General features: G+C 36.4%; 1 protein-coding gene across 1 annotated transcript in view; it reads right to left on the bottom strand.

Moving 5' to 3' along the window:
* Window positions 1-14,275, bottom strand: part of LOC128656862 (vomeronasal type-2 receptor 26-like) — a 109,329-nt gene that overhangs the window by 81,345 nt on the left and 13,709 nt on the right. Inside the window, exon 2 of the mRNA XM_053711028.1 lies at window positions 3,683-4,498. Within this exon, the coding sequence (XP_053567003.1) occupies window positions 3,683-4,498 (816 nt within the window). The remainder of the gene's footprint in view (window positions 1-3,682; window positions 4,499-14,275) is intronic.

Raw genomic sequence — 14,275 nt, forward strand, 5'->3', positions numbered from 1 at the left:
CCTTTTAAGGGATATTGGTAGTTTAGTTTAGGCTAGGGTTTTTTTTATTTTGGGGGGCTTTTTTATTTTAATAGGGCTATTAGATTGGGTGTAATTTGTTTAAATATCTGTAATTTGTTTATTATTATTATATAATTTTTGTACTTTAGATCATTTAATTGAATTTAGCTAATTGTATGTAATTTATTTAATTGTATTTAGTTTAGTTTATTTAATTATAGTGTAGTGTTATTGTAACTTAGGTAAGGTTTTATTTTACAGTTACTTTATTATTTATTTTAGCTAGGTAGTTATTAAATAGTTAATAACTATTTAATAACTATTCTACCTAGTTAAAATAAATACAAACTTGCCTGTAAACTAAAAATAAATCCTAAGCTAGCTACAATGTAACTTTTAGTTATATTGTAGCTAGCTTAGGGTTTATTTTACAGCTAAGTATTTAGTTTTAAATAGGAATAATTTAGTTAATGGTAGGAATTTTAAGTTAGATTTCTTTTAATTATATTTAAGTTAGGGGGTGTTAGGGTTAAGGTTAGACTTAGATTTATTGGTTAATAACTTTAATATAGTGGCGGCGATGTTGGGGGCGGCAGATTAGGGGTTAATAAATGTAGGTAGGTGGCGGCGATGTTAGGGACGGCAGATTAATATTTAACTAGTGTTTGCGAGGCGGGAGTGTGGCGGTTTAGGGGTTAATATATTTATTATAGTGGCGGCGATGTCCGGTTGGGCAGATTAGGGGTTCATTTTTTTCTTTTAGTGTTTGCGATGTGGTAGGGACTTGGATTAGGGGTTAATATGTAGTTTATAGGTGTTAGTGTACTTTTTAGCACTTTAGTTAAGAGTTTTATGCTACGGCTTTGTAGTGTAAAACTCTTAACTACTGACTTTAAAATGCGGTACCAGTCTTGACAGGAGAGGGTCTATCGCTAACTTTTTGGCAGACTCGTAATACCGGCGCTATGCAAGTCCCATTGAAGAAAGAGGATATGCAATTTACGTAAGTGGATTTGCGGCATTGCCAAGTCTGGCCAAAAAAGTGAGCGGTACACCTGTACCTGCAAGACTCGTAATACCAGCGGGCATTAAAAAGCAGTGTTAGGACCGGCTAACGCTGCTTTTTAAGCCTAACACAAAACTTGTAATCTAGTCGCATATGTGCACATTTAATTTTAATTATGTTTGAAGTAAGTGACCAAAAATAATGAAAAGAAAAGAAAAGAAACACATGAGAGGTGATATGTTCACTTTGGGGTGAATTTATTAAGCTGCATTTACTGGTTCTGAGACTGTGTTGCAGTCATGAGTGAACCTGTGGCTACAAATTTAAGAAACAAGCTCAGGGTGTTTGACAGGCCCTGCTCTATTGTGATTGGCTGTGTGAGAGCAGGGACAGGATTGCACAAGAGAGCTATTGTGCAATACAAATGTTACCATGCAATGCTGCATTGCAAGTGCCAATTGCAGGAGGACAGGTTTACTACTTGAGAATTGTCTGCCTGCCACCTTGATAAATGTACCCCTTTATATAAACATATTCACGGTCTATAAAGACACTTTATGAATCTAGGTCTATGTGAATTTTCTTTGTTCTCTTGGTATCTTTATTTGAAAAAGCAGGAATATAAGCATAGGAGCCAGCCCATTTTTGGTTCAGCACCAGGGTAGCAATTTCTGATTGGTCACTAAATGTAGCCACCAATCAGCAAGCACTTCCCAGGTTCTGAACCAAAAAATAAATACAAACTTGCCTGTAAACTAAAAATAAATCCTAAGCTAGCTACAATGTAACTTTTAGTTATATTGTAGCTAGCTTAGGGTTTATTTTACAGCTAAGTATTTAGTTTTAAATAGGAATAATTTAGTTAATGGTAGGAATTTTAAGTTAGATTTATTTTAATTATATTTAAGTTAGGGGGTGTTAGGGTTAAGGTTAGACTTAGATTTATTGGTTAATAACTTTAATATAGTGGCGGCGATGTTGGGGGCGGCAGATTAGGGGTTAATAAATGTAGGTAGGTGGCGGCGATGTTAGGGACGGCAGATTAATATTTAACTAGTGTTTGCGAGGCGGGAGTGTGGCGGTTTAGGGGTTAATATATTTATTATAGTGGCGGCGATGTCCGGTTGGGCAGATTAGGGGTTCATTTTTTTCTTTTAGTGTTTGCGATGTGGTAGGGCCTTGGATTAGGGGTTAATATGTAGTTTATAGGTGTTAGTGTACTTTTTAGCACTTTAGTTAAGAGTTTTATGCTACGGCTTTGTAGTGTAAAACTCTTAACTACTGACTTTAAAATGCGGTACCAGTCTTGACAGGAGAGGGTCTATCGCTAACTTTTTGGCAGACTCGTAATACCGGCGCTATGCAAGTCCCATTGAAGAAAGAGGATATGCAATTTACGTAAGTGGATTTGCGGCATTGCCAAGTCTGGCCAAAAAAGTGAGCGGTACACCTGTACCTGCAAGACTCGTAATACCAGCGGGCATTAAAAAGCAGTGTTAGGACCGGCTAACCCTGCTTTTTAAGCCTAACACAAAACTTGTAATCTAGTCGCATATGTGCACATTTAATTTTAATTATGTTTGAAGTAAGTGACCAAAAATAATGAAAAGAAAAGAAAAGAAACACATGAGAGGTGATATGTTCACTTTGGGGTGAATTTATTAAGCTGCATTTACTGGTTCTGAGACTGTGTTGCAGTCATGAGTGAACCTGTGGCTACAAATTTAAGAAACAAGCTCAGGGTGTTTGACAGGCCCTGCTCTATTGTGATTGGCTGTGTGAGAGCAGGGACAGGATTGCACAAGAGAGCTATTGTGCAATACAAATGTTACCATGCAATGCTGCATTGCAAGTGCCAATTGCAGGAGGACAGGTTTACTACTTGAGAATTGTCTGCCTGCCACCTTGATAAATGTACCCCTTTATATAAACATATTCACTGTCTATAAAGACACTTTATGAATCTAGGTCTATGTGAATTTTCTTTGTTCTCTTGGTATCTTTATTTGAAAAAGCAGGAATATAAGCATAGGAGCCAGCCCATTTTTGGTTCAGCACCAGGGTAGCAATTTCTCATTGGTCACTAAATGTAGCCACCAATCAGCAAGCACTTCCCAGGTTCTGAACCAAAAAATAAATTCAAACTTGCCTGTAAACTAAAAATAAATCCTAAGCTAGCTACAATGTAACTTTTAGTTATATTGTAGCTAGCTTAGGGTTTATTTTACAGCTAAGTATTTAGTTTTAAATAGGAATAATTTAGTTAATGGTAGGAATTTTAAGTTAGATTTATTTTAATTATATTTAAGTTAGGGGGTGTTAGGGTTAAGGTTAGACTTAGATTTATTGGTTAATAACTTTACTTTGGTTCTGAACCAAAAATGGTCCGGCTCCTAAGATTACATTCAAAAAAAGATACCAAAAGAACAAAGAAAAATGAATAATAGAAATAAATTAGAAAGTTTATTAAAATTGCATGCTCTATCTGAATCATGAAAGTTTAATTTTGACTAGACTATTCCTTTAAGCGTATACAGCACATGAAATAAATATCCTTATTTGAAGCAAAAACACATATTTATATTGTGCACGTCAACAGTCGTATCATGTTTAATGCTAAATCATTATTTTCCCCATATATGCCACAAATTATTTATAAATAAGACATTCACTTACCAGCCATGGGTGAAATGTATTTTTGAATATAACAAATTCTTCTGAAAAATCAAATATATTTTGGTGCACGTGCATGTCATGTAGTGCATGAGCCAGTGCATATACCGCAGTGTAAACTCTATAAGGGGTTCTGAAATCCAAATTGCCATTTGAGAATAACTCCGTGTTACCCAAAGATTCATTCCCTGTGCATTGTGGCTTTCTGTAAGAAGGATAATTTATCGAGCAGTCAAAAAGAAGTTCCCAAATATTCTCAAACTCTTTGTCATCTGGATAATTTGATAGTTTCAGTTTGTATAAAAATTCCCTAAATCCTAGAATTTCTTCTTGATGAACAGCAACAGAAATTGTGCCATTAAAGGTATATAATAATTCACTTCCTCCAAAATCTTTTAATGTTATGAAGAATGAAGATGTTATCCAGAGTTTATTTGGGAATTTATGTGAATACATTTCAAAATAAAATCTTTCTATATTTCCTCCACCCAGGAAAATGACAATAACTTGAGCAGAGCTTTGCCAAATTGTGGACATTATTTTATAATCTCTATAAAAAATGAAATATTCATTATATTTCACTGATAAAACTTCCAAAAAAGCTACACAGCTGCCAATGTTGTTGATAACTTTTTTTAACTCTTCACTTGCTCTGTAGCCAGTATAATCGTCTGATAATATGAGCCCAACCCATTTGACAGAAAATGTCTTCAATAACTGTGCGATCACCTTGATCTCTAACATTTCATTGGGAACAGTACGATAAAATGATAAAAATGTATTGATATTAACTGAAGTATCTCCCGAGCAGTAGCCGATCTGAAAGAAGAAAAGGTAACATTAAATGTGGTGAAAAACATAATTTAGCAAATTTAGGTCAGAATTATCTCTTATCAAAAAAATGATGATTAAAATAAACATTTAAAGCAAGTTTTTACAGCTGATGCAAAATATCCTATTTATCTTTAAGATTATAATAAGGGGATAAATGCCAAACTACCTTGACTTTGATGTCGATAACAATCTCCAATTCTGTTTATTGGCGTTTTTTCAGTTATGATCCATGTGTATCATAATCCAAGCAATAACACCATTTCCATAACGGAAAAAGTTTGTTTTGGATCAGAGCAGATAGAGGGGAAATCATTCATACGATGTGTGGACAGCAATGATTTTGATGATCACAATCCTTCCGACCATGGATTTTGTGTTTTATTTTGGCAGCAAAATTGACACATCAAATTCAATGCACAAAAGGTGTTTTTAAAGTGCAAAACTGGATTTTTTTTACATTTTTAACGGTATTCCAAGACAATTTAAAATAATTTTATTATGTTGATGCAATACACTCTGAAACGGCCACAGATGCCATTTCATTTTAGAAGTATTTATCAATATATAGATTCTTAAACCTATATTCCCCACTATTGTATAGTCCCTCAGTAGTCGGCAGGACAGGCATTTACATAAGTATATATATTAATCAGACAGATACGTGTTATCTCATAACCTAACGAGATCTGCAGGGAACGTAGAAAATGGAAATCACAACCATAACATTCAAAAACTACATTTAGTAATCGTGGTCTTAATGTCTTTGTTTTTATTTCATACTCTCATTTTCAGGATTGTAATGTACAGTATTCTCATATTTAGGAAAGGGATTTCTCTTGGCTTTGCATTGTCATGATCAAGAATATTTGCCATCCAATTTTCTAACAATTATATAAATGTGATAAGGAGAATACCCGTTCTGTACAGTGAGAGTTAGGATTTTGTAAATTTACGCCTAGATTACGAGTTTTGCGTTAGAAGCTGTGCGGTGCTAATGAGCAGTTTATGCTCACCGCTCACTTACAGACAGCACTAGTATTACGGGTTTTTAGAAACCCGGTGTTAACCGCAAAAAAGTGAGTGAAGAGCAAAATTTTGCTCCACATCTCACCAAAATACCAGCGCTGCTTACGTTAGCGGTGAGCTGGTTAAACGTGCTTGTGCACGATTTCCCCATAGGAATCAATGGGGGAGAGCCGGCTGAAAAAAAATCTAACACCTGCAAAAAAGCAGGGCTCCTAACGCAGCCCCATTGATTCCTATGGGGAAATAAAAGTTATGTCTACACCTAACACCCTAACATGAACCCCGAGTCTAAACACCCCTAATCTTACACTTATTAACCCCTAATCTGCCCCCCCGACATCGCTGACACCTACATTATATTAGTAACCCCTAATCTGCCGTTCCGGACACCGACGCCACCTACATAATAGTTATAAACCCCTAATCTGCTGCCCCCAACATCGCCGAACCCTACATTATATTTATTAACCCCTAATCTGCCACCCCCAATGTCGCTGCAACCTAACTACATTTATTAACCCCTAATCTGCCGCCCACAACGTTGCCACCACTATAATAAAGTTATTAACCCCTAAACCTAAGTCTAACCCTAACCCCCCCAACTTAAATATAATTTAAATAAATCTAAATAAAATTACTACAATTAACTAAATAATTCCTATTTTAAACTAAATACTTACCTACAAAATAAACCCTAAGCTAGCTACAATATAACTAATAATTACATTGTAGCTAGCTTAGGGTTTATTTTTATTTTACAGGCAAGTTTATATTTATTTTAACTAGGTACAATAGTTATTAAATAGTTATTAACTATTTAATAACTACCAAGCTAAAATAAATACAAAAGTACCTGTAAAATAAAAGTTACAATTACACCTAACACTACACTATAAATTAATTACCTAAATTAAATACTAAATTAAACACAATTAATTACAATTAAATAAAATTATCTAAAGCACAACCCCCCCCCACACACACTAAATTACAGAAAATAATAAACAAATTACAAGAAGTGGTCCTCCAGACGGGCAGGTCTTCATCCAGATGGCACTTCTATCTTCATCCATCCGGCGTGGAGCGGGTCCATCTTCAAGACATCCGAAGCGGAGCATCCTCTTCTTTCCACGGCCGACGACTGAATGAAGGTTCCTTTAAATGACGTCATCCAAGATGACGTCCCTTCAATTCCGATTTGCTGATAGAATTCTATCAGCCAATTGGAATTAAGGTAGAAAAAATCCTATTGGCTGATGCAATGATTGGAACAGCCAATAGAATGCCAGCTCAATCCTACTGGCTGATTGGATCAGCCAATAGGATTGAACTTCAATCCTATTGGATGATTGCATTTTTTCTACCTTAATTCCGATTGGCTGATAGAATTATATCAGCCAATCAGAATTGAAAGGACGCCATCTTGGATGACATTTAAAGGAACCTTCATTCAGTCGTCGGCCGTGAAAAGAAGAGGATGCTCCGCGTCGGATGTCTTGAAGATGGACCCGCTCCGCGCCGGATGGATGAAGATAGAAGATGCCATCTGGATGAAGACTTCTGCCCGTCTGGAGGACCACTTCTGCCCGGTTGGATGAAGACTTCTCCCGGCTTTGTTGAGGAGCTGGCACCTCTTGGGGAAAAGAATCAGAATATCAAAACAAAAAAGATTGGTCAAGGAAAAGATAAAGAAGATTAGAGGAAGAAGTGGAAGAAATACTAGGGAACAAAATGTTGAAATAAATAATGACGGGGAATCTTCAACTTGAGTAAAATAGAAATGAATAACGAACAAGTAAGGGTATTTAGTAAAGGTCTGTCATGCACACCCACATGTAGACTTAACAAGTTCAATACCATGATAAACGGGAATCAGTTCATAAGGAAACTGACTCTAAAATGATACTATATAAGAAATCCCGTAGAACACTTTATGAGTACCCCACAGACAAAAACTGACCACTATGTACACACAAATCTGAAATCAAAGTCTAATTTCTATCCGACACAAGATAAAGGGAAAGTCCTCAAACTTTTTGAAAAATCTGTTAAAGAGGACATACAAAACTGTTACACTAATAACAAAAAAAGACAATTCCATAATTTGACAAAAAAAGAGAATGAAACACTAAAAGTACTAAAAGATAATCCAGAAATAATCATCAAACTGGTAGACAAAGGTGGAGGTTTAGTTATATTAAAGAGACACTGAACACATTTTTAATCTTTCGTGATTCTGATAGAGCATGACATTTTAAGAAACTTTCTAATTTACTCTTATTATCAAATTTTCTTCATTGTCTTGGTATCTTTATTTGAAATGCAAGAACGTAAGTTTAGATGCCTGCCCATTTTTGGTGAACAACCTGGGTTGTTTTTGCTGATTGGTGGATAAATTCATCCACCAATAAAAAACTGCTGTCCAGAGTTCTGAACCGAAAAAAAGCTTAGATGCCTTCTTTTTCAAATAAAGATAGCAAGAGAATGAAGAAAAATTGATAATTAGAAAGCTGCTTAAAATTGCATGCTCTATCTGAATCACGAAAGAAAAAAATTGGGTTCAGTGTCCCTTTAAATACAGAAAATTATCTAAAAGAGCCTTAATGATACCACTACTTATAAAAGACTAAAGAAAAACCCAGTTCAAGAACAAATGATAAAGTATTATAATTTTACCATAGTTTGCCATGTATCGATTATAGCTGTAACTTATTGAACAGCAGTTTGCTACATTTTAGTATACATTTACTACTAGCTATCACATTAATTACAAGTTTTGCTGTATGGTGTGGTACAGCTATACCGCTGAAAAATTGGCCATTGCTCGTGGAATGGCAGGTCTTCGTATTACAAGTCGCGGCAGTATAGCTATACCACAAGCATTTTAGCCTGTAATGCAACGATCCATTCTGTACTCAAAAAATGACATTTGAGTGTGAGATTTTCCATAGCGCCGTATTACAGGTTGTGCAGTCTGACTAAAATGCTTGCGTTATAGCCTATACTGCCGTGATCCATACCGCGATCTGAGACCAGTTGTTATGGATTTTGCAAAACAAAAATGTTTACAAAACTCATTACAAAAATGTTACAAAGTACACTATCACCCATAAACTACATATTAACCCCTAATCCGCCACCCTCCCACATCGCAAATACTATATTAAACTTATTAATCCCTAATCCGCCACCCACCCACATAGCAAACACTATATAAAGCTATTAACCCCTAAACCGCTGCCCCCACATCACTACTACTATAATAAACCTATTAACCCCTAAACCGCTGGCCCCCATAATGCTACTACTATAATAAACCTATTAACCCCTAAACCACTGGCCCCCACATAGATACTACTATAATACACCTATTAACCCCTAAACCACCGCATCGCAACACACTAATTTAAACTATTAACCCCTAAACTTAACACCCTCCTAATTTTAAATTAGATTTACAATATAACTATCTTTAAATAAATAAATAATAAAATCCTAAATTACACATTAAAAAAATCCTAACACTACGAAAAAATTAAGAAAAATTACATTACAAAAAAATAAAAACTCTAAAATTATGAAAATAAAAAACTCTAATATTACAAAAAATAATAAATTAAATTATCCAAAATAATAAAAATTAAACCTAATCTTATACCCCTATAAAAACAAAAAGCCCCCCAAAATAAAAACACCCCCTAACCTAACAATAAACTATCAATAGCCCTTAAAAGGGCCTTTTGTAGGGCATTACCCTGAAGCAATCAGCTCTTTAAACTTAAAAAATTACAAAGTCCCACCTAAAAGTAAAACCCCCCACCCAACCAACCCCCCAAAATAAAAAAACCTAAGTCCCCCCAAAATAAAAAAAACCTAAGTCTAAATAAAAACCTAAGCTACCCATTGTCCCTAAAGGGGCATTTGTATGGGCATTTCCCTTAAAAGGGCATTCAGCTCTTTTGTGCCCAAAGCCCTAATTTAAAAAATAAAAAAAACACCCAAAAAAAAACAAAAAAACCTAACACTAACCCCAGGAAATCTACTCACAGTTCCTGAAGTCTGGACATCCAACTTCATCCAGACGGCAAGAGGTCTTCATCCAGGTGACGACATCTTGATCCATCGAGGAGGGCATCTTCTATCTTCATCCCGGTGGCGTGGAGCAGTGGAGGCACGGAGATGTGAAGGCATGGAGCATCATCACCGGCGCTGCGGACATCTAGCGTGGAGGATCCTCTTCATACGATCACCGCCGTACACTGAAGCTTGAATGCAAGGTACCTTGTATTCCTATTAGCTGACATTTTCAAATCAGCCAATAGGATGAGAGCTACTGAAATCCTATTGGCTGATTTGAACAGGTTTAGTGGTTAATAGTTTAATTTAGTGTGTTGCGATGTGAGGGACCGGCAGTTTAGGGTTTAATAGATTTATTTTATTATTAGCGATGTGGGGGGCCAGCAGTTTAGGGGTTAATAGGTTTATTTTATTAGTAACAATGTGGGGGGGGGGCAACGGTTTAGGGGTTAAAAGGTTTATTTTATTAGTTGTGATGGGGCGGCGGTTTAGGAGTTAATAGGTTTATTTAGTGTCTCAATGTCGGGGGGCGGCGGATTAGGGGTTAATCATTTTATTTAGTGTTGGTGATGTCAAGGAGCAGCGGATTAGGGGTGTTTAGACTTTCTTTTCCCCATAGACATCAATGGGGTTGCTTTATGGCGATCGACATTTCACAATCTCAGGTGTTAGTTTTTTCTGACACTTTCTACCCATTGATGTCTATGGGGAAAGCATGCATGAGCATGTAAAGTCAGGACTTGGCTTTTGTGCGGTATTTAGCTTAACGCAGCATACCTCACAACAAGAGAAGGTTTTTCAGTAACTTGTAATGGTAGCTCTATGAAAAGTGCAATACCACTCATTTGCCTTATTTACGCACCCAGTATAGCACAAAATTTGTAATCTTGGTGATTGTGATTTACAAATTGCATAATCGATATCATAACTCTATAGCACCTTTTTTGGAGCGCCACTCTGCTTTTTTCTGTTTACATTTGTACTAACCGTCTATTTTAAAGTAAAGATTTTAGAATTCCTTTCTGTAACACCAGAGCATAGAGTGTCCCTGTTTTTTTACATTTGTTAATTCAGTGATTGGCATCCATTAATGGCAGTTCAAAGTGCAGTTGTGTGTTAAGAATCTCAGATATATTTCGCACAGAAAGATTGTGATCACTATGTTAACAAAAATAAGTCATAAGTCAATCCAAGTGCAACTTCCTTTACCAGCAATATTATAATACACAATATAGTGCAAAATAGTTTGATTTACTCCAACTCTATTAGCTCCGTTTAATTGACTTTTTTGCCATTGGCCAATGACAAAAAGAATCTTTAGAATAGTATTTACTACCTCACTTACATATAATAAGTGTTTTCCACCTGGAGTTTGTCCTAATTTCTTCCATACCCCCCAGAGGAAGTATCCCCCCTACTATTATACCACCAGTTCTTATTCAATTGTCTTAAAAAAATTATTTTTTCTTTTATACATCTATTGATTGGTTATGAATCATCTATCTGCATTGTCATGAACAATTATGGTTGTAGACAATGCAGATTTAATGTGGTAATGTTATTATTCTTCAATTGACCAGTTCCCATTTTCACCAACCCGCCCCCATATATAGGATAGAAGTGATAGTTCAACCGAATTTAAACCACTTCCTTACAATACTCACAATAGTATCCAATACAAAATTCTAAAAGCCTAGGGGGCCTTGTGTGTAGAAAACTATTGGTCAAAACAATAATATCCAGTTCTTTTCTTTTGAGTAACTCTAACTCAATACCACACCACCAATGTTTTTAAAGTCTCCAATTTGTAATTATGTGTACTATTTTGATTTATTTTGTTTTTTGTATGTTTTTGAATTTTTTTACTTTTTTATTATTTTTCTTCTTTTTTATCCCTAATTATTTTGATTGAAATACATTATGTGAATGCATAAGCATACAATAAAACTAGTGCACATACTAATATTGTCAATAGAAAATGTTAAGCTAGACAATTGTTATAAGTATTTACCTGTTCTTTGATTGGTTCCATTCACCTTTATATTGACCCAGAGCAGCTGAGATCAATATCTCTGATGAAGTGCATGTACGCATGCGCGAAACGCGTCAGATAGGAGCTTACCCAGTGTCTTTGTAGAAGCCTGTTCCTAAATATTTTTGTTTGGACTTACTGAGAGACTCAGCGCTTCTTTTTCCTCATAACAAAAATAACATGTTAAAGATTAGAAAGATCGGAATCGATCCCATTCCCTATATCAGTTGCAGTTTATTTGCAGCTGAATTTCAAATGCCCCAAATTTATAACAGCATATATTAAGAGCTATGGGAGATACTAAAGAATAATAGTGACATAATCTCAATCCTGTCACTGTTATTTTTGGCCTGATGAAAGGCTAATTCAGATCTGATTTTCATCATGCAGGAATAATACATTATGAACCCAAAGCCCACGTACCAATAATTCTAATTCAATATATGCCCAATAATAAAAAAGGAATAAATACAGACTGAACAACTGTCAGTTATAGATTATAAACTCTAATAATATATTGGCGGGCCAAATGTTACTTAGGTAAGGCTTGTGTTGATAGTGTTGAAACTAATAGTAAAACATAAAATATATTAAAAAAATTATTTTATAAATCTTTAATAAACTTAAGGTATATAATACATATGTACTTAACTAAAATGTATGTACTTTAAAGATTCCATAAAGACAACAAATTAGTCTGTTTTAAATATGACTTGCACTTTGTTGCCAATAATTTTTAGAGAGGTAAATGTATCCTCCAGTGTTTAAAATTGCCTAAAACACTTGTTTGCCAGATTTAAAAGTCAAAGAATCATATAAATTATGGCTGGTTGATGTTCCACAAATTATATTATTACAGCTCACACTTTATTATTTTAATGTTAAAAATAAGCAAATCCTGGTACTTCATTTAATGCAGATCAAAGAGTTTTTGTTTCTGTGGGTTAATACCCACCTTGCCTTTCTTTGCCGATCTGAATATAACAAGATTACGCCTTAGATGACACCCTCCATCCGATACAATATCGAATCTCATAAAGCCACTCAACTCCTACAATAGACATCTCATTCACGTGACTCCCAGGGGCTCTACTGGCTTGTCTGTTTCCACAGTGACAGTCCGGCTACAGCAAGCGTAATGGGTCAATCCTCTGATCTAATACTCTGCTATGTGTTTCGGCTAACAAATAGCCTTTGTAATGCTCATGGGATATTTCTCTATCAGACTAAACTTGGCCAGTAGTCTTCTTATCCCGGCATCAAGCTGAAATGATAGGAAATATCCCAGATCAGAGAAAGTTTGTAAAATGAGGTAAGCAGTACTCACAGTAGACAGGGTAGTCTTTATCGGCAACAGGCCAGCAGTATGGCAGTTCAGGGATAAACCCATAGAAGGACTGGAAACAGGCAGGAGTCAACAGCAAAGGAAATTCAGTAATATAACAGTTCATGGATAAACCAATAGAATAGTGAGGCAGGCAGAGTTCGGTAACAGTATAGCAAAAAAATAGTTCAGGGGTTAAGCAGGCAGAGTGGTCAGACAGGCAGAGTTCAGTAACTTTATGGCAATCCAGTAGTTTAGGGGTTAAGCAAGCAGAGTAGACAGACAGGCAGAGTTCAGCAACATTGTGGTAATCCAGTACTTTAGGGGTTAAGCAAGCAGAATAGTCAGACAGACAGAGTTCAGTAACGTTGTGACAATCCAGTACTTTAGGGGTTAAGCAAGCATAGTAGTTAGACAGGCAGAGTTCAGCAACATTGTTGCAATCCAGTACTTTAGGGTTTAAGAAAGCTGAATAGTCAGACAGGCATAGTTCAGTAACATTGTGGCAATCCAGTACTTTAGGGGTTAAGCAAGCAGAATAGTCAGACAGGCAGAGTTCAGTAACGTTATAACAGTCCAGCATATACAGATAATAGCACCCAGGAGCACACACAGAAACACCTATACTTGGGCAGTGATCTAAGGTGAATGGAGTACTTACATAGGTGCATATTGGCGCCAAGGAGGACACACAGGTATAATCAGGAGCAGCATCCAGAAGAGAGAGAGCCACACGCTCTGAACCACCGCCTGTGTCTATGGCAATGGCCATAGCAATGAGTCACAACCGCCGCATCTATGGTAACAGCTATAGCGAGCAGCGGCTGTGTGGCGGTGTGACATAGCCCCCTTCCTAAGAGTTACCTCCGGGAACCCAAAGTCGGCTTGAAAGGATGAGCAGCATGAAACCTGGAGTCCAAAGAAGGAGCATGCACATCACGGTCACGAATCCAGGAATGATCTGCCACAGAGTAACCCTTCCAGAGCACGAAGTACTGCAGTTGCCTGCGCCTGTGTCTGGCGTCCAGGATCCTAGCAACCTCGTACTCAGGTTCACCATGAATTAAGAGAGGAAGAGGAGGAGGCTTGAGTCGAGTATATCTGTTCCTGATGTAGGGCTTGAGTAGTGAGAAGTGGAAGACTGGGTGTATGTGAAGGGTTCTGGGCAAGGCCACTTTGTAGGCAACAGGAGACAGTATTTTAAGGACTGATAAACCTAGGCCCTAATTTGTAAGTGGGTTGACGTAGACACATATGTCAAGTAGAGACCCAAACACATACCGAATAGGCACAAACAGAAGCT

This window comes from Bombina bombina, chromosome 4 (genome assembly GCF_027579735.1).
Source record: "Bombina bombina isolate aBomBom1 chromosome 4, aBomBom1.pri, whole genome shotgun sequence".
Classification (NCBI taxonomy): Eukaryota; Metazoa; Chordata; class Amphibia; order Anura; family Bombinatoridae; genus Bombina; species Bombina bombina.